This window comes from Oncorhynchus clarkii, chromosome 26 (genome assembly GCF_045791955.1).
Source record: "Oncorhynchus clarkii lewisi isolate Uvic-CL-2024 chromosome 26, UVic_Ocla_1.0, whole genome shotgun sequence".
Classification (NCBI taxonomy): Eukaryota; Metazoa; Chordata; class Actinopteri; order Salmoniformes; family Salmonidae; genus Oncorhynchus; species Oncorhynchus clarkii.
The window spans coordinates 39,736,684-39,754,457 of record NC_092172.1 but is presented as its reverse complement, the minus strand read 5'-3'; the positions used below and the strand labels follow the sequence as shown (position 1 = coordinate 39,754,457).

The 17,774-nt window shown below is 50.0% G+C and overlaps 1 protein-coding gene across 1 annotated transcript in view; it reads left to right on the top strand.

Moving 5' to 3' along the window:
* LOC139384674 (dual specificity mitogen-activated protein kinase kinase 5-like) overlaps positions 1-17,774 on the top strand; it is a 145,175-nt gene that overhangs the window by 48,352 nt on the left and 79,049 nt on the right. Inside the window, exons 9-12 of the mRNA XM_071129496.1 lie at positions 2,592-2,631; positions 5,469-5,537; positions 6,392-6,473; positions 12,035-12,096. Of these exons, the coding sequence (XP_070985597.1) occupies positions 2,592-2,631; positions 5,469-5,537; positions 6,392-6,473; positions 12,035-12,096 (253 nt within the window). The remainder of the gene's footprint in view (positions 1-2,591; positions 2,632-5,468; positions 5,538-6,391; positions 6,474-12,034; positions 12,097-17,774) is intronic.

The following is a 17,774-nucleotide window of genomic DNA, read 5'->3' as shown; positions in this document are numbered from 1 at the left end:
GGAGCTTTTATTACACCAGGGGCTGGAGTGTAAATAAGATCCAGGCAATGGGGCACGTTTACTGGGGTCAGGACGGGGGGAAGAGGGGGTGGGGACGGGCAGCTGGGTAACCTTGCTCCCAGGTCCTCTAGTCACCAGGCCTGTCACTGTAACTCACCGGTGGAGGGTTGGCCCTGAGGGGGGGGGTCAAGGACAGTGGATCTACTGGGCCCATTACATTACAGGCTGCATGGAGGATAGAGACCGGAGTTAGACTACTCACCCGCTCTAACAGTGAGGTTGTACTGTCGTCGTGTCATCACTCTGTTGGGGAGTAGAGGAAGAACATCAGGCTACTAAAATGCCTGGTATAAGTGACACACTCATCCTGAGGGGTCTGTTAGCTCACCTGTTAGATTTAAATGTGATCTTGTATCTTCACAACGACTGTTGTTATGGTTCATCTGCTTGTCCCCTAGTTTCCCCGGTTCATTAGTATTGTCCCCTAGTTTCCCCGGTTCATTAGTATTGTCCCCTAGTTTCCCCGGTTCATTAGTATTGTCCCCTAGTTTCCCCGGTGCATTAGTATTGTCCCCTAGTTTCCCCGGTTCATTAGTATTGTCCCCTAGTTTCCCCGGTTCATTAGTATTGTCCCCTAGTTTCCCCGGTTCATTAGTATTGTCCCCTAGTTTCCCCGGTTCATTAGTATTGTCCCCTAGTTTCCCCGGTTCATTAGTATTGTCCCCTAGTTTCCCCGGTTCATTAGTATTGTCCCCTAGTTTCCCCGGTTCATCTGCTTGTCCCCTAGTTTCCCCGGTTCATTAGTATTGTCCCCTAGTTCCCCGGTTCATTAGTATTGTCCCCTAGTTTCCCCGGTTCATTAGTGACAGAGTGGTGCAGATGTGAGAAAAGAGGTTATCCTCCAAAACACGTCATCGTAAAGAAACAATCTTCCTGAGTGAGTCAGCAGGTTTTTTTTTCTGTGCACCTGAACATGTTCAGCATGATAAAATACTGATCATTTGCTCTGTTCGTTGGCTACACACAGAATCAGTCCAATCACTACTTAACATCTCTGGCTCTCCGCTCCGGTCTCAATTAACGTCTTCCTCTTGTCTTAATTAAGGACCAGTAGTCGTGTTTAATTGATATTGATTGTAGCTTAAAGGAGGAGTAACGCATCAAAACGAAAAGGTGAAAGTACGCCTCAAATACACTGAGGCCTTTTACAGACCTAAAGGAGAGTTCACTAGATAACATCCACGGGTGTGAGGAGTGGTAGCCGTTCATACGAAGGACCTGTGTTCGATGCATTATCATGCCTTCATGCATTTAAGACTCAGCTGTAATTAGGACCCCAGTACCTGACATAAATGCTTATAGTAAACCTTATGATACAAAGTTGTTACATGTAAAGCTAAAACCAGTTTAAAAACTCCATTGTCATGAAGTATCTAAGTAGAAACAGTATGTCGATGTGTCCAGCGCCCGGCCTACGAGGGATGGTCTGTTTGTCCTGACTGGAGGGTCAGACGACCCAGACCAGACACTAAGAGGTGTTATTAATTAAAGGACCAGTTTAGAAGTGCAACACGATCCTCCTATCTACCACGCATTAATCACACACCCTGGTCTGAGCTCATACACGCCGGCCTACCCTGTTGACAGGTGAAACCTCGGGAGGTATCCAGTATACCTGGCTGTCGTAAACAAACTGGTGAACTGGGCTGGTGACGTACGCCCTCCCTGTGGCCCTCACCCCCGGCAGCTGTTCTACGGGGACAAGAGGATTGGATGTTGAGACATTGGGGCTTTTGGTAAACCGACCCTCTTGGCCGGTAACTAAACCCGCCGGTGGGCATTAAGGAGTTTCATAATTAAATCATCAAGGTCGTCTAGGCCAGCCGGCGCTCCTCGGCTGTTTGGTTTACCTGCCACCTGAAACCTGTCTGGAGAACTGTGACGATACAGGACTGACTGGGCTCAATGGACATGTGTCATGAAGGCTATTGTTTTGACCTCTGACCTTTTTTAATGATGGAAATGCTGTTAGACTAAGAGACATGTTGTCATGCTCATTTGGTTTCTACGGTTTCCTTTAGGACGACACCCCTTTCGTCATGTTATAACTCACCAACTAGGAAAATTTTGGCTGATTTGAATAAGCATGTTTAGTCTGGACCTCTACTGGGGGCGGCAGGGGAGCCTAGTGGTCAGAGCGTTGGACTAGTAACCGGAAGGTTGCAAGATCAAACCCCCGAGCTGACCAGGTACAAATCTGTCGTTCTGCCCCTGAACAGGCAGTTAACCCACTGTTCCTAGGCCGTCATTGAAAATAAGAATGTGTTCTTAACTGACTTGCCTGGTTAAATAAAGGTAAAATAAAATAGATAAATAAAATACTGTATGTCCATTCTGAATGTAGTGATGTTCTCCCAAGTCCTTTTCCACTCAACATATTTTCATTCACATGATGACTTTAGAGGCCCGGATGAATGAACAGTAAAACAGGGCTGTTTTAATGTGTGAAATAGTTTAGTAGGGACTTTTCTGAAGCTCTGGCTTACTCTTCGTTGGGCTATGTTAATGTGTCCTCTCGTTCTCTCCCACAGAGCGTACCATCTTCTCGGCAACAGAGTGTTGGCGGTGAAGGTGAGATCAACAGCTGTACTGCTGTAGCCTTTTCCTGGGCACCTCTCCTTTTACCAAATCACGTTCAACAACACTTCTTCTTCTTCTGTATCTCTACCTCTGTCCTTTCCCCTCCCTCTTTCATTTTCTATGCTTCTCTACCTCTGTCCTTTCCCCCTCCCTCTTTCATTTTCTATGCTTCTCTACCTCTGTCCTTTCCCCCTCCCTCTTTCATTTTCTATGCTTCTCTACCTCTGTCCTTTCCCCCTCCCTCTTTCATTTTCTATGCTTCTCTACCTCTGTCCTTTCCCCCTCCCTCTTTCATTTTCTATGCTTCTCTACCTCTGTCCTTTCCCCCTCCCTCTTTCATTTTCTATGCTTCTCTACCTCTGTCCTTTCCCCCTCCCTCTTTCATTTTCTATGCTTCTCTACCTCTGTCCTTTCCCCCTCCCTCTTTCATTTTCTATGCTTCTCTACCTCTGTCCTTTCCCCTCCCTCTTTCATTTTCTATGCTTCTCTACCTCTGTCCTTCCCCCTCCCTCTTTCATTTTCTATGCTTCTCTACCTCTGTCCTTTCCCCTCCCTCTTTCATTTTCTATGCTTCTCTACCTCTGTCCTTTTCCCCTCCCTCTTTCATTTTCTATGCTTCTCAACCTCTGTCCTTTTCCCCTCCCTCTTTCATTTTCTATGCTTCTCAACCTCTGTCCTTTTCCCCTCCCTCTTTCATTTTCTATGCTTCTCAACCTCTGTCCTTTTCCCCTCCCTCTTTAATTTTCTATGCTTCTCTACCTCTGTCCTTCCCCCTCCCTCTTTCATTTTCTATGCTTCTCAACCTCTGTCCTTTTCCCCTCCCTCTTTCATTTTCTATGCTTCTCAACCTCTGTCCTTTTCCCCTCCCTCTTTCATTTTCTATGCTTCTCTACCTCTGTCCTTTCCCCTCCCTCTTTCATTTTCTATGCTTCTCTACCTCTGTCCTTTCCCCTCCCTCTTTCATTTTCTATGCTTCTCAACCTCTGTCCTTTTCCCCTCCCTCTTTCATTTTCTATGCTTCTCTACCTCTGTCCTTTCCCCCTCCCTCTTTCATTTTCTATGCTTCTCAACCTCTGTCCTTTCCCCCTCCCTCTTTCATTTTCTATGCTTCTCAACCTCTGTCCTTTCCCCTCCCTCTTTCATTTTCTATGCTTCTCAACCTCTGTCCTTTCCCCCTCCCTCTTTCATTTTCTATGCTTCTCAACCTCTGTCCTTTCCCCCTCCCTCTTTCATTTTCTATGCTTCTCAACCTCTGTCCTTTCCCCCTCCCTCTTTCATTTTCTATGCTTCTCTACCTCTGTCCTTTCCCCCTCCCTCTTTCATTTTCTATGCTTCTCTACCTCTGTCCTTTCCCCCTCCCTCTTTCATTTTCTATGCTTCTCTACCTCTGTCCTTTCCCCTCCCTCTTTCATTTTCTATGCTTCTCAACCTCTGTCCTTTTCCCCTCCCTCTTTCATTTTCTATGCTTCTCTACCTCTGTCCTTTCCCCTCCCTCTTTCATTTTCTATGCTTCTCTACCTCTGTCCTTTCCCCCTCCCTCTTTCATTTTCTATGCTTCTCTACCTCTGTCCTTTTCCCCTCCCTCTTTCATTTTCTATGCTTCTCTACCTCTGTCCTTTTCCCCTCCCTCTTTCATTTTCTATGCTTCTCTACCTCTGTCCTTTTCCCCTCCCTCTTTCATTTTCTATGCTTCTCTACCTCTGTCCGTTTCCCCTCCCTCTTTCATTTTCTATGCTTCTCAACCTCTGTCCTTTCCCCCTCCCTCTTTCATTTTCTATGCTTCTCAACCTCTGTGATCCCCCCCCCCCCCTCTCTCATTGGTTCATTCATCCACTTTGTTCTCATGCTCTGTAATTCTACCAGTAATCTAATCTATTGGAGTGGAATGGAAGGTAGATGTAATGGGTACCTCCTTGACCCTCGTAACATGTAGCTACTCCCTTCTCTCTCTCTCTCTAACCTGTAATCAATGATGTTAACATGTATCTACTCCCTTCTCTCTAACCTGTAATCAATGATGTTAACATGTAGCTACTTCCTTCTCTCTCTCTCTAACCTGTAATCAATGATGTTAACATGTATCTACTCCCTTCTCTCTCTCTAACCTGTAATCAATGATGTTTACATGTAGCTACTCCCTTCTCTCTCTCTAACCTGTAATCAATAATGTTTACATGTAGCTACTTCCTTCTCTCTCTCTCTAACCTGTAATCAATGATGTTAACATGTATCTACTCCCTTCTCTCTCTCTAACCTGTAATCAATGATGTTTACATGTAGCTACTTCGTTCTCTCTCTCTAACCTGTAATCAATGATGTTAACATGTATCTACTCCCTTCTCTCTCTCTAACCTGTAATCAATGATGTTTACATGTAGCTACTTCGTTCTCTCTCTCTAACCTGTAATCAATGATGTTTACATGTAGCTACTCCCTTCTCTCTCTCTAACCTGTAATCAATGATAAGCTGCAAGTTTGGCTAATCTTTGCTAGTGCTAGCGTGCCACTGTTGTAGCTATTAGCTAAGCTCAGCGCAGCCAGATCAGAATTCACACCCCTGGTAGTGCCCATTTACCGTGTGGTATCCACACTATCCAGATAGGTTGGCATGAAAGAATCATGAGTTTCTCTACAAGGTTTCTAGGTCATGTGTCACCACCAGTGCCAGCAGTATTTTGACCCATAGTTCCATTGTAATAATAATGTACATTGTTTTAAATGTTTCTGTGTGTGTTTTTAAAGGGCTTTAGCAGTGCGTGCGTGCTTTGCATATTAACCTGTGTATGTTACTCTGGTCTCTCATTTGGGCTGTGCTTGGGACTTTACAGGTCATTCCTCTGGATATCACAGTGGAGCTACAGAAACAGATCATGTCCGAGTTGGAGATCCTCTACAAGGTCAGCTTCTATTCTCTAGAGCCCCAAACTGGTCAAATCTCTCCCCCAACTGGCCCAAATCATGTAGTCAGATCTCTCCCACAACTGGCCCAAATCATGTAGTCAGATCTCTCCCCCAACTGGCCCAAATCATGTAGTCAGATCTCTCCCCCAGCTGGCCCAAATCATGTAGTCAGATCTCTCCCCCAACTGGCCCAAATCATGTAGTCAGATCTCTCCCCCAGCTGTCCCAAATAATGTAGTCAGATCTCTCCCCCAACTGGCCCAAATCATGTAGTCAGATCTCTCCCCCAGCTGGCCCAAATCATGTAGTCAGATCTCTCCCCCAACTGGCCCAAATCATGTCGTCAGATCTCTCCCCCAGCTGGCCCAAATCATGTAGTCAGATCTCTCCCCCAACTGGCCCAAATCATGTCGTCAGATCTCTCCCCCAACTGGCCCAAATCAAGTAGTCAGATCTCTCCCCCAGCTGGCCCAAATCATGTAGTCAGATCTCTCCCCCAGCTGGCCCAAATCATGTAGTCAGATCTCTCCCCCAACTGAAGCCTCTCTTATCACACCTGCAGTGTTTAGTCTACTCTGTTACATTAGACTAGTTCATGGAGCACCTTTATTCTGAGTGGGTCTCCTCTCCTCCTGCGTGACAAGCCAGGGATTGGCGAAATACGCACGAGGCAGGAACACGTGATTGCTGATAAGCCCTCTCAATAATTTACCCCAGATCTCTCCTGTTCTTCTGAGGTAGACTGTGAAATGGGCTAACTAAACAGTTCAACAATAAATACTGCAACATGCATCAATGTTAATTAATGAGTGGATGAACTGTGTTAATTGTCTTTTTTTTTGTTTTGCAGTGTGATTCCTCCTACATCATAACCTTCTACAGTGCCTTCTTTGTGGAGAACAGGATCTCCATATGCACAGAGTATATGGACGGTGAGTGTTGAGGTTGGTGTTGGTGTTGGGGTTGGTGTTGGCTGGGGTTGGTGCTGGTGCTGAGGCTGGAGTTGGTGCTGAGGCTGGAGTTGGTGCTGAGGCTGGAGTTAAGGCTGAGGCTGGAGTTGGTGCTGAGGCTGGGGTGGGTGCTGAGGCTGGGGTGGGTGCTGAGGCTGGGGTGGGTGCTGAGGCTGGGGTGGGTGCTGAGGCTGGGGTGGGTGCTGAGGCTGGAGTTGGTGCTGAGGCTGGAGTTGGTGCTGAGGCTGGGGTTGGTGCTGAGGCTGGGGTTGGTGCTGAGGCTGGGGTTGGTGTTGAGGCTGGGGTTGGTGTTGAGGCTGGGGTTGGTGTTGAGGCTGGGGTTGGTGTTGAGGCTGGGGTTGGTGGGGCGGCTGGGGTGGGTGGTGAGGCTGGGGTGGGTGTTGAGGCTGGGGTTGGTGTTGAGGCTGGGGTTGGTGTTGAGGCTGGGGTTGGTGTTGGCTGGGGTTGGTGCTGGTGCTGAGGCTGGAGTTGGTGCTGAGGCTGGAGTTGGTGCTGAGGCTGGGGTTGGTGCTGAGGCTGGGGTGGGTGCTGAGGCTGGGGTGGGTGCTGAGGCTGGGGTGGGTGCTGAGGCTGGGGTTGGTGTTGAGGCTGGGGTTGGTGTTGAGGCTGGAGTTGGTGCTGAGGCTGGAGTTGGTGCTGAGGCTGGGGTTGGTGCTGAGGCTGGGGTTGGTGCTGAGGCTGGGGTTGGTGCTGAGGCTGGGGTTGGTGCTGAGGCTGGGGTTGGTGCTGAGGCTGGGGTTGGTGCTGAGGCTGGGGTTGGTGCTGAGGCTGAGGCTGGGGTTGGTGCTGAGGCTGGGGTTGGTGCTGAGGCTGGGGTTGGTGCTGAGGCTGGGGTTGGTGCTGAGGTTGGTGCTGGGGTTGGTGCTGAGGCTGGGGTTGGTGCTGAGGCTGGTGCTGGTGCTGGGGTTTGTGCTGGTGCTGGGGTTGGTGCTGAGGCTGGGGTTGGTGCTGAGGCTGGGGTTGGTGCTGAGGCTGGGGTTGGTGCTGAGGCTAGGGTTGGTGCTGAGGCTGGGGTTGGTGCTGAGGCTGGGGTTGGTGCTGAGGCTGGGGTTGGTGCTGAGGCTGGGGTTGGTGCTGGGGTTGGTGCTGAGGCTGGGGTTGGTGCTGAGGCTGGGGTTGGTGTTGGTGCTGAGGCTGGGGTTGGTGCTGAGGCTGGGGTTGGTGTTGAGGCTGGGGTTGGTGCTGAGGTTGGTGCTGAGGTTGGTGCTGAGGCTGGGGTTGGTGCTGAGGCTGGGGTTGGTGCTGAGGCTGGGGTTGGTGCTGAGGCTGGGGTTGGTGCTGAGGCTGGGGATGGTGCTGAGGCTGGGGTTGGTGCGGCGGCTGGGGTTGGTGCTGAGGTTGGTGCTGAGGTTGGTGCTGAGGCTGGGGTTGGTGCTGAGGCTGGGGTTGGTGCTGAGGCTGGGGTTGGTGCTGAGGCTGGGGTTGGTGCTGGGGTTGGTGCTGGTGCTGAGGCTGGGGTTGGTGCTGAGGTTGGTGCTGAGGCTGGGGTTGGTGCTGAGGCTGGGGTTGGTGCTGGGGTTGGTGCTGAGGCTGGGGTTGGGGTTGGTGCTGAGGCTGGGGTTGGTGCTGAGGCTGGGGTTGGTGCTGAGGCTGGGGTTGGTGCTGAGGCTGGGGTTGGTGCTGAGGCTGGGGTTGGTGCTGAGGCTGGGGTTGGTGCTGAGGCTGGGGTTGGAGCTGGGGTCGGTGTTGGGGCTGGGGTCGGTGCTGAGGCTGGGGTCGGTGCTGAGGCTGGGGTCGGTGCTGAGGCTGGGGTCGGTGCTGAGGCTGGGGTCGGTGCTGAGGCTGGGGTCGGTGCTGAGGCTGGGGTCGGTGCTGAGGCTGGGGTCGGAGGCTGGGGTTGGCGCCGGAGGCTGGGGTTGGCGCCGGAGGCTGGGGTTGGCGCCGGAGGCTGGGGTTGGCGCCGGAGGCTGGGGTTGGCGCCGGAGGCTGGGGTTGGCGCCGGAGGCTGGTGTTGGCGCCGGAGGCTGGTGTTGGCGCCGGAGGCTGGTGTTGGCGCCGGAGGCTGGTGTTGGCGCCGGAGGCTGGTGTTAGTGCTGGGGTTAGTGCTGAGGCTGGGGTTAGTGCTGGTGTTGGGGTTAGTGCTGAGGATGGGGTTAGTGCTGGTGTTAGTGTTAGTAATGGGGTTAGGGTTAGTGCTAGGTTTAGGGTTAGTGCTGGGGTTAGGGTTAGTGTTGAGGATGGGGTTAGTGCTGGGGTTAGGGTTAGTGCTGAGGCTGGGGTTAGGGTTAGTGCTGAGGCTGGGGTTTGTGCTGGGGTTAGTGCTGAGGCTGGGATTAGGGTTAGTGCTGAGGCTGGGATTAGGGTTAGTGCTGAGGCTGGGATTAGGGTTAGTGCTGGGGTTAGGGTTAGTGCTGGGGTTAGGGTTAGTGCTGGAGTTAGGGTTAGTGCTGGGGTTAGGGTTAGTGCTGGGGTTAGCTTTAGTGCTGGGGTTAGGGTTAGTGCTGGGGTTAGGGTTAGTGCTGGGGTTAGGGTTAGTGCTGCGGCTGGGGTTAGGGTTAGTGCTGAGGCTGGGGTTAGGGTTAGTGCTGAGGCTGGGGTTAGGGTTAGTGCTGAGGCTGGGGTTAGGGTTAGTGCTGAGGCTGGGGTTAGGGTTAGTGCTGAGGCTGGGGTTAGGTTTAGTGCTGAGGCTGGGGTTATGGTTAGTGCTGGGGTTAGGGTTAGTGCTGGGGCTTATGGTTAGTGCCGGGGTTATGGTTAGTGCCGGGGTTAGGGTTAGTGTTGAGGCTGGGGTTAGGGTTAGTGCTGGGGTTTAGGGTTAGTGCTGAGGCTGGGGTTAGTGCTGGGGTTAGGGTTAGTGCTGTGGTTTAGGGTTAGTGCTAGGGTTTAGGGCTAGTGTTGAGACTGGGGTTAGGGTTTGCGTTGAGGTTAGGGTTAGCGCTGAAAATGGGGTTAGGGTTAGCGCTGAGACTGGGGTTAGGGTTAGTGCTGGGGTTTAAGGCTAGCGCTGAGGCTGGGTTTAGGGTTAGCGCTAGGGTTTAGGGTTTGCGTTGAGGCTGGGGTTAGGGTTAGTGCTGGCGTTAGGATTATTGCTGGGGTTAGGGTTAGCGCTGGAGTTTAGCGTTAGTGTTTAGGCTGGGGTTAGGGTTAGTGATGGGGTTAGGGTTTGCATTGAGGTTAGGGTTAGGGCTGGGGTTTAGGGTTAGCGTTGAGGCTGGGGTTAGGGTTAGTGCTGAGGCTGGGGTTAGTGTTGAGGCTGGGGTTAGGGTTAGTGCTGGGGTTAGGGTTGGTGCTGGGGTTAGGGTTAGTTCTGGGGTTAGGTTTAGGGTTAGTGCTGGGGTTAGGGTTAGTGCTGGGGTTAGGGTTAGTGCTGGGGGTTAGGGTTAGTGCTGGGGGTTAGGGTTAGTGCTGGGGTTAGGGTTAGTGCTGGGGTTAGGGTTAGTGCTGGGGTTAGGGTTAGTGCTGGGGTTAGGGTTAGTGCTGGGATTAGGGTTAGTGCTGGGGTTTAGGGTTTAGGGTTAGTGCTGGGGTTAGGGTTAGTGCTGGGGTTAGGGTTAGTGCTGGGGTTAGGGTTAGTGCTGGGGGTTAGGGTTAGTGCTGGGGGTTAGGGTTAGTGCTGGGGTTAGGGTTAGTGCTGGGGTTAGGGTTAGTGCTGGGGTTAGGGTTAGTGCTGGGGTTAGGGTTAGTGCTGGGATTAGGGTTAGTGCTGGGTTTAGGGTTAGTGCTGGGGTTAGGGTTAGTGCTGGGATTAGGGTTAGTGCTGGGGTTTAGGGTTTAGGGTTAGTGCTGGGGTTTAGGGTTAGTGCTGGGGTTTAGGGTTAGTGCTGGGGTTAGGGTTAGTGCTGGGGTTAGGGTTAGTGCTGGGGTTAGGGTTAGGGTTAGTGCTGGGGTTAGGGTTGGTGCTGGGGTTAGGTTTAGGGTTAGTGCTGGGGTTAGGGTTAGTGCTGGGGTTTAGGGTTAGTGCTGGGGTTAGGGTTAGTGCTGGGGTTAGGGTTAGTGCTGGGGTTAGGGTTAGTGCTGGGGTTAGTGCTGGGGTTAGGGTTAGTGGTGGGGTTAGGGTTAGTGCTGGGGTTAGGGTTAGTGCTGGGGGTTAGGGTTAGTGCTGGGGTTAGGGTTAGTGCTGGGGTTAGGGTTAGTGCTGGGGTTTAGGGTTAGTGCTGGGGTTAGGGTTAGTGCTGGGGTTAGGGTTAGTGCTGTGGCTGGGGTTAGGGTTAGTGCTGGGGTTTGGGTTAGTGCTGGGGTTAGTGCTGGGGTTAGGGTTAGTGCTGGGGTTAGGGTTAGTGCTGGGGTTAGGGTTAGTGCTGGGGTTAGGGTTAGTGCTGGGGTTAGTGCTGGGGTTTAGGGTTAGTGCTGGGGTTAGGGTTAGTGCTGGGGTGTAGGGTTAGTGCTGGGGTTAGGGTAAGTGCTGGGGTTAGTGCTGGGGTTTAAGGTTAGTGCTGGGGTTAGGGTTAGTGCTGGGGTTAGGGTTAGTGCTGGGGTTAGGGTTAGTGCTGGGGTTAGTGCTGAGGCTGGGGTTAGGGTTAGTGCTGAGGCTGGGGTTAGGGTTAGTGCTGGGGTTAGGGTTAGGGTTAGTGCTGGGGTTAGGGTTAGTGCTGGGGTTAGGGTTAGTGCTGGGGTTTAGGGTTAGTGCTGGGGTTAGGGTTAGTGCTGGGGTTAGGGTTAGTGCTGGGGTTAGGGTTAGTGCTGGGGGTTTAGGGTTAGTGCTGGGGGTTTAGGGTTAGTGCTGGGGTTTAGGGTTAGTGTTGGGGTTAGGGTTAGTGCTGGGGTTTAGGTTTTGTGCTGGAGTTAGGGTTAGTGCTGGGGTTAGGGTTAGTGCTGGGGGTTAGGGTTAGTGCTGGGGTTTAGGGTTAGTGCTGGGGTTAGGGTTAGTGCTGGGGGTTAGGGTTAGTGCTGGGGTTAGGGTTAGTGCTGGGGTTAGGGTTAGTGCTGGGGTTTAGGGTTAGTGCTGGGGTTAGGGTTAGTGCTGGGGGTTAGGGTTAGTGCTGGGGGTTAGGGTTAGTGCTGGGGGTTAGGGTTAGTGCTGGGGTTTAGGGTTAGTGCTGGGGTTTAGGGTTAGTGCTGGGGGTTAGGGTTAGTGCTGGGGGTTAGGGTTAGTGCTGGGGTTAGGGTTAGTGCTGGGGGTTAGGGTTAGTGCTGGGTTTAGGTTTAGTGCTGGAGTTAGGGTTAGTGCTGGAGTTAGGGTTAGTGCTGGAGTTAGGGTTAGTGCTGGGGTTTAGGGTTAGTGTTGGTGCTGGGGTTAGGGTTAGTGCTGGGGTTAGGGTTAGTGCTGGGGTTAGGGTTAGGGTTAGTGCTGGGGTTAGGGTTAGTGCAGAGGACTTTACTCCACTCCTATCCAGACTCTATGAAAGCTGGAATGTCAAACCTCTTACCACCCTGTGTCCATTTACACTTCTACTTAGAGGAAGACTGTCATCTTCAGTGGCTGGGGGCTAGCATGCTTCTTTGCTAAAAGCTACAAGGGTGGGAGTGTGTGTGCGTGAATTTAACACAGTGATTTCTCAGTTATAACACATTGTCTCCCTCGAAGGACGACCTGTCAGCATGCGTCCATCAACACTCAACTGTGTGTGTGTGTGTGTGTGCAGGTGGCTCTCTGGACGTATACAGAAGGATACCAGAACATGTGTTGGGTAGGATCTCTGTGGCGGTGAGTGAACAGCCAGCCGTTCAGCTCTCCAACCAACTGACCACAGCTATTTAAAATGACTCTCATATTCTATAACTAACCACAGCTATTTAAAATGACTCTCATATTCTATAACTGACCACAACTATTTAAAATGAGACTCTCATATTCTAGAACTGACCACAACTATTTAAAATGAGACTCTCATATTCTATAACTGACCACAACTATTTAAAATGAGACTCATATTCTATAACTGACCATAGCTATTTAAAATGAGACTCTCATATTCTATAACTGACCACAACTATTTAAAATGAGACTCTCATATTCTATAACTGACCACAACTATTTAAAATGACTCTCATATTCTATAACTGACCACAACTATTTAAAATGACTCTCATATTCTATAACTGACCACAACTATTTAAAATGAGACTCATATTCTATAACTGACCACAACTATTTAAAATGACTCTCATATTCTATAACTGACCACAACTATTTAAAATGAGACTCTCATATTCTATAACTGACCACAACTATTTAAAATGAGACTCATATTCTATAACTGACCACAACTATTTAAAATGAGACTATCATTCTGTAAAGCATCACCTAGGAAGACAATGGATCAGGTAGCTTTGTATGGGAGTTGCAGGTTTGACAAATTGGCTACAATTCATCATTCTATCCAATTCAGTAAATAATAACTCAATTAATAACTTTGAGACTTTTGCGGGTAAAGTTTACCCATTTTGGCAAGTGTGGCCAACAGGTGTGAATCTCCCAAGTAGCCTTCATCACTGAGAAAGGGATGAAATGGACAGACTCTCTCTCTCTCTCACACACACACACACACACTCAAGCATCACAGCACAGAGGAGCGTTTGATTCAGCCTAACGTGGGTGTTTCCACCTCTATTAGCCCCTCTCCCTCTGATTCAGCCTGTAATCAAACATTGACAGCTATTTAGTCAGTGTTAATTCTAATTCACAGCTCTCCTCCCTCTCTTCCCCCTCTCTCACTGTCAGAGCTGTTAATTATCGCTGGGAAAAGCACCCGGGAGGGCGAGATGGTTGATGCATACGCACACCAGTTGTTTTGGCACCAGAGCCACAGTCCAATCACATCTTTTTGATTCTGTCTGAATTGAGAAGTAGATTTGGCACGTTGTTTTGTGGTCAAATCTACTTTGTCAACAATAAACCAAAATATGTGAATCCTTAAAGTCTTTGCTGCTCGCTCTAGTCATTTAAAAGCAAATGGTTTTTGATATCAAGAACGTAAAGATGCAAAGTAGCTATGCAATTCTGTGGCTCTGGACTTATAGGCATGTTGTGTACAGTCCATGATCAATGAGCAGATACATGGCCTTCACAAAGTATTCACACCCCTTGACTTATAGGCATGTTGTGTACAGTCCATGATCAATGAGCAGATACATGGCCTTCACAAAGTATTCACACCCCTTGACTTATAGGCATGTTGTGTACAGTCCATGATCAATGAGCAGATACATGGCCTTCACAAAGTATTCACACCCCTTGACTTATAGGCCTGTTGTGTACAGTCCATGATCAATGAGCAGATACATGGCCTTCACAAAGTATTCACACCCCTTGACTTATAGGCCTGTTGTGTACAGTCCATGATCAATGAGCAGATACCTGGCCGTCACAAAGTATTCACACGCCTTGACTTATAGGCATGTTGTGTACAGTCCATGATCAATGAGCAGATACATGGCCTTCACAAAGTATTCACACCCCTTGACTTATAGGCCTGTTGTGTACAGTCCATGATCAATGAGCAGATACCTGGCCGTCACAAAGTATTCACACGCCTTGACTTATAGGCATGTTGTGTACAGTCCATGATCAATGAGCAGATACATGGCCTTCACAAAGTATTCACACCCCTTGACTTATAGGCCTGTTGTGTACAGTCCATGATCAATGAGCAGATACATGGCCTTCACAAAGTATTCACACCCCTTGACTTATAGGCATGTTGTGTACAGTCCATGATCAATGAGCAGATACATGGCCTTCACAAAGTATTCACACCCCTTGACTTATAGGCCTGTTGTGTACAGTCCATGATCAATGAGCAGATACATGGCCTTCACAAAGTATTCACACCCCTTGACTTATAGGCATGTTGTTGTGTTCCAGCCTGAATTTCAAAATGGATTAAATAGTTGGGTTTTTTTCCACACTGGCCTACACACAATAACCCCATCATGTCAGTGGAATTATGATTTTTTTACATATTAAAGCTGAAATGTCTTGAGTCAATAAGTATTCAACCCCTCTGTTATGACAAGCCTAAATGTGTTTAGAAGTCAAATGTTGCTTAACAAGTTAATAATAAGTTGCATGGACTCACTCTGTGTGCAATAATAGTGTTTAACATTATTTTTTGAATGAATACCTCATCTCCGTACCCCACACATACAGTTATCTGTAAAGTCCCTCAGTCGAGCAGTGAATTTAGGGTTCAACCACAAAGACCAGGGAGATTTTCCAATGCCTCACAAAGAAGGGAACCTATTGGTAGACATTGAATCTCCCTTTGAGCTTGGTGAAGTTATTTATTTCCCCTTTTAGATGGTGTATCAAAACACCCAGTCACTACACAAATACAGGCGTCCTTCCTAACTCAGAGGAAGGAAACCGTTCAGGGATTTCACCATGAGGCCAATGATGACTTTAAAACAGTTAGAGTTTAATGGCTGTGCTAGGAGAAAACTGAGTATGGGTCAACAACATTGTAGTTACTCCACAATAATAACCTAAATGACAGTGAAAAGAAGGAAGCCTGTACATAGTAAAAATATTCCAAAACATGCATCCTGTTTGCAACAAAGCAATAAAGTAATAGTGCCCAAATAATTGCCAAATCAATTCACTTTTTGTCCTCAATACAAAGTGTTATGCTTGGGGCAAATCCAATACAACACCTTACTGAGTACCACTCTTGTCAACGGGTGTATAGAGGTGAAGTCAGGTGCAGGAGAGTAGAGTGATGTAAGCAGGCACACTTTTATTTAGTTCCAAAAACGAGAGCACTACATAAATCAAACACGCTCAAAACACGGAACATACCAGAATAAATCCCTAACCTAATGGCTAATGCTCTGTCGATAAAAAATTTCCAGCTGCGCCTGAATCAACGAGCGCTTTATGCTTGGAATGTGGGAAAAATTCAGGGGAACAAACCGGCACAAACAGTTGATCAACAGAGGACTCTGGATGAGTGTGGTGCAAACTCACCTGGTGTGACGCCAGAGTGCCCTGCCTGTTGCCTCGACTCCCAGAGGAACCAACACGGCACCGACCAGCAGTGTGTCCTCTGCGGCCACAGATGGCACACGTGATGGCTCCTCCTCCAGTCTCCCTATGAGCAGCCCCTCCTAACACCATGGGCACTGGAGCAGGAGTGCTGGATGATGGAACCGACAGAGCCCCCTCTGGACATCCACAGGTGACCAGCAGGTTATCCAACCGGATGGACAAATCCACCAGTTGGTCAAAGGAAATGGTGACATCCCTGCAGGCCAGCTCACGTCTGACGTCCTCTCGTAGGCTGCATCGATAGTGGTCGATGAGGGTCCTGTCATTCCAGCCTGCTCCGGCGGCCAAGGGCCGGAATTCCAGGGCGAAGTCCTGGGCGCTCCTCGTCCCCTGTCTCAAATGGAAGAGCCTCTCCCCGCCGCTCTGCCCTCAGGTGGATGGTCGAAGACGGCCTGGAAGCGACGGGTGAACTCCTCGAAGTGGTCTGGCGCCATGTCTCCTTCTCTCCACATGGCGTTTGCCCACTCCAGCGCTCTTCCTGTGAGGCAGAAGACGAGGGCGGCCACTCTCTCCCCTCCTGAGGGAGCTGGATGCACAGTGGCCAGGTAGAGGTCCAGTTGTAACAAGAATCCCTGGCACTGTGCTGCTGTTCCATCATACTCCCTGGGAGGGAGAGACGCATTCCACTGGAACTCTCTCTGGATGGAACGGGTGGAGACAACCCCGGTTGTGCTGGTCGAGGCACTGGAGAGACTTCCTGTCTCTCCCAGCGGTCCATGGTCTGGACAACGTGATCCATCATGGCACCAAGATGATGTAACATGGCCGAATGTTCCTGGACGTGCTCCTCGACTCCTCTAACCGGGGTACCTGCTCCTGCTGCCTCCATTAGAGGTGTGTAATTCTGTCGACGGGTGTATAGAGGTGAAGTCAGGTGCAGGAGAGTAGAGTGATGTAAACAGGCACACTTTTATTCTGATCCAAAAACGAGAGCACTACATAAATCAAACACGCTCAAAACACGGAACATACCAGAATAAATCCCTAACCTAATGGCTAATGCTCTGTCGATAAAAAAATTCCCAGCTGCGCCTGAATCAACGAGCGCTTTATGCTTGGAATGTGGGAAAAATTCAGGGGAACAAACCGGCACAAACAGTTGATCAACAGAGGACTCTGGATGAGTGTGGTGCAAACTCACCTGGTGTGACGCCAGAGTGCCCTGCCTGTTGCCTCGACTCCCAGAGGAACCAACACGGCACCGACCAGCAGTGTGTCCTCTGCGGCCACAGATGGCACACGTGATGGCTCCTCCTCCAGTCTCCCTATGAGCAGCCCCTCCTAACACCATGGGCACTGGAGCAGGAGTGCTGGATGATGGAACCGACAGAGCCCCCTCTGGACATCCACAGGTGACCAGCAGGTTATCCAACCGGATGGACAAATCCACCAGTTGGTCAAAGGAAATGGTGACATCCCTGCAGGCCAGCTCACGTCAGACGTCCTCTCGTAGGCTGCATCGATAGTGGTCGATGAGGGTCCTGTCATTCCAGCCTGCTCCGGCGGCCAAGGGCCGGAATTACAGGGCGAAGTCCTGGGCGCTCCTCGTCCCCTGTCTCAAATGGAAGAGCCTCTCCCCGCCGCTCTGCCCTCAGGTGAATGGTCGAAGACGGCCTGGAAGCGACAGGTGAACTCCTCGAAGTGGTCTGGCGCCATGTCTCCTTCTCTCCACATGGCGTTTGCCCACTCCAGCGCTCTTCCTGTGAGGCAGAAGATGAGGGCGGCCACTCTCTCCCCTCCTGAGGGAGCTGGATGCACAGTGGCCAGGTAGAGGTCCAGTTGTAACAAGAATCCCTGGCACTGTGCTGCTGTTCCATCATACTCCCTGGGAGGGAGAGACGCATTCCACTGTAACTCTCTCTGGATGGAACGGGTGGAGACAACCCCGGTTGTGCTGGTCGAGGCACTGGAGAGACTTCCTGTCTCTCCCAGCGGTCCATGGTCTTGACAACGTGATCCATCATGGCACCAAGATGATGTAACATGGCCGAATGTTCCTGGACGCGCTCCTCGACTCCTCTAACCGGGGTACCTGCTCCTGCTGCCTCCATTAGAGGTGTGTAATTCTGTCGACGGGTGTATAGAGGCGAAGTCAGGTGCAGGAGAGTAGAGTGATGTTAACAGGCACACTTTTATTCTGATCCAAAAACGAGAGCACTACATAAATCAAACACGCTCAAAACACGGAACATACAAGAATAAAGCGCGTAATAAAACACCACAATAACATGAAACAATTACACACAAACCATGATGGGAAACAGAGGGTTAAATACAAGTAGATTGATTGGGGAAATGAGAACCAGGTGTGTATGGAAACAAGACCAGACAAATGG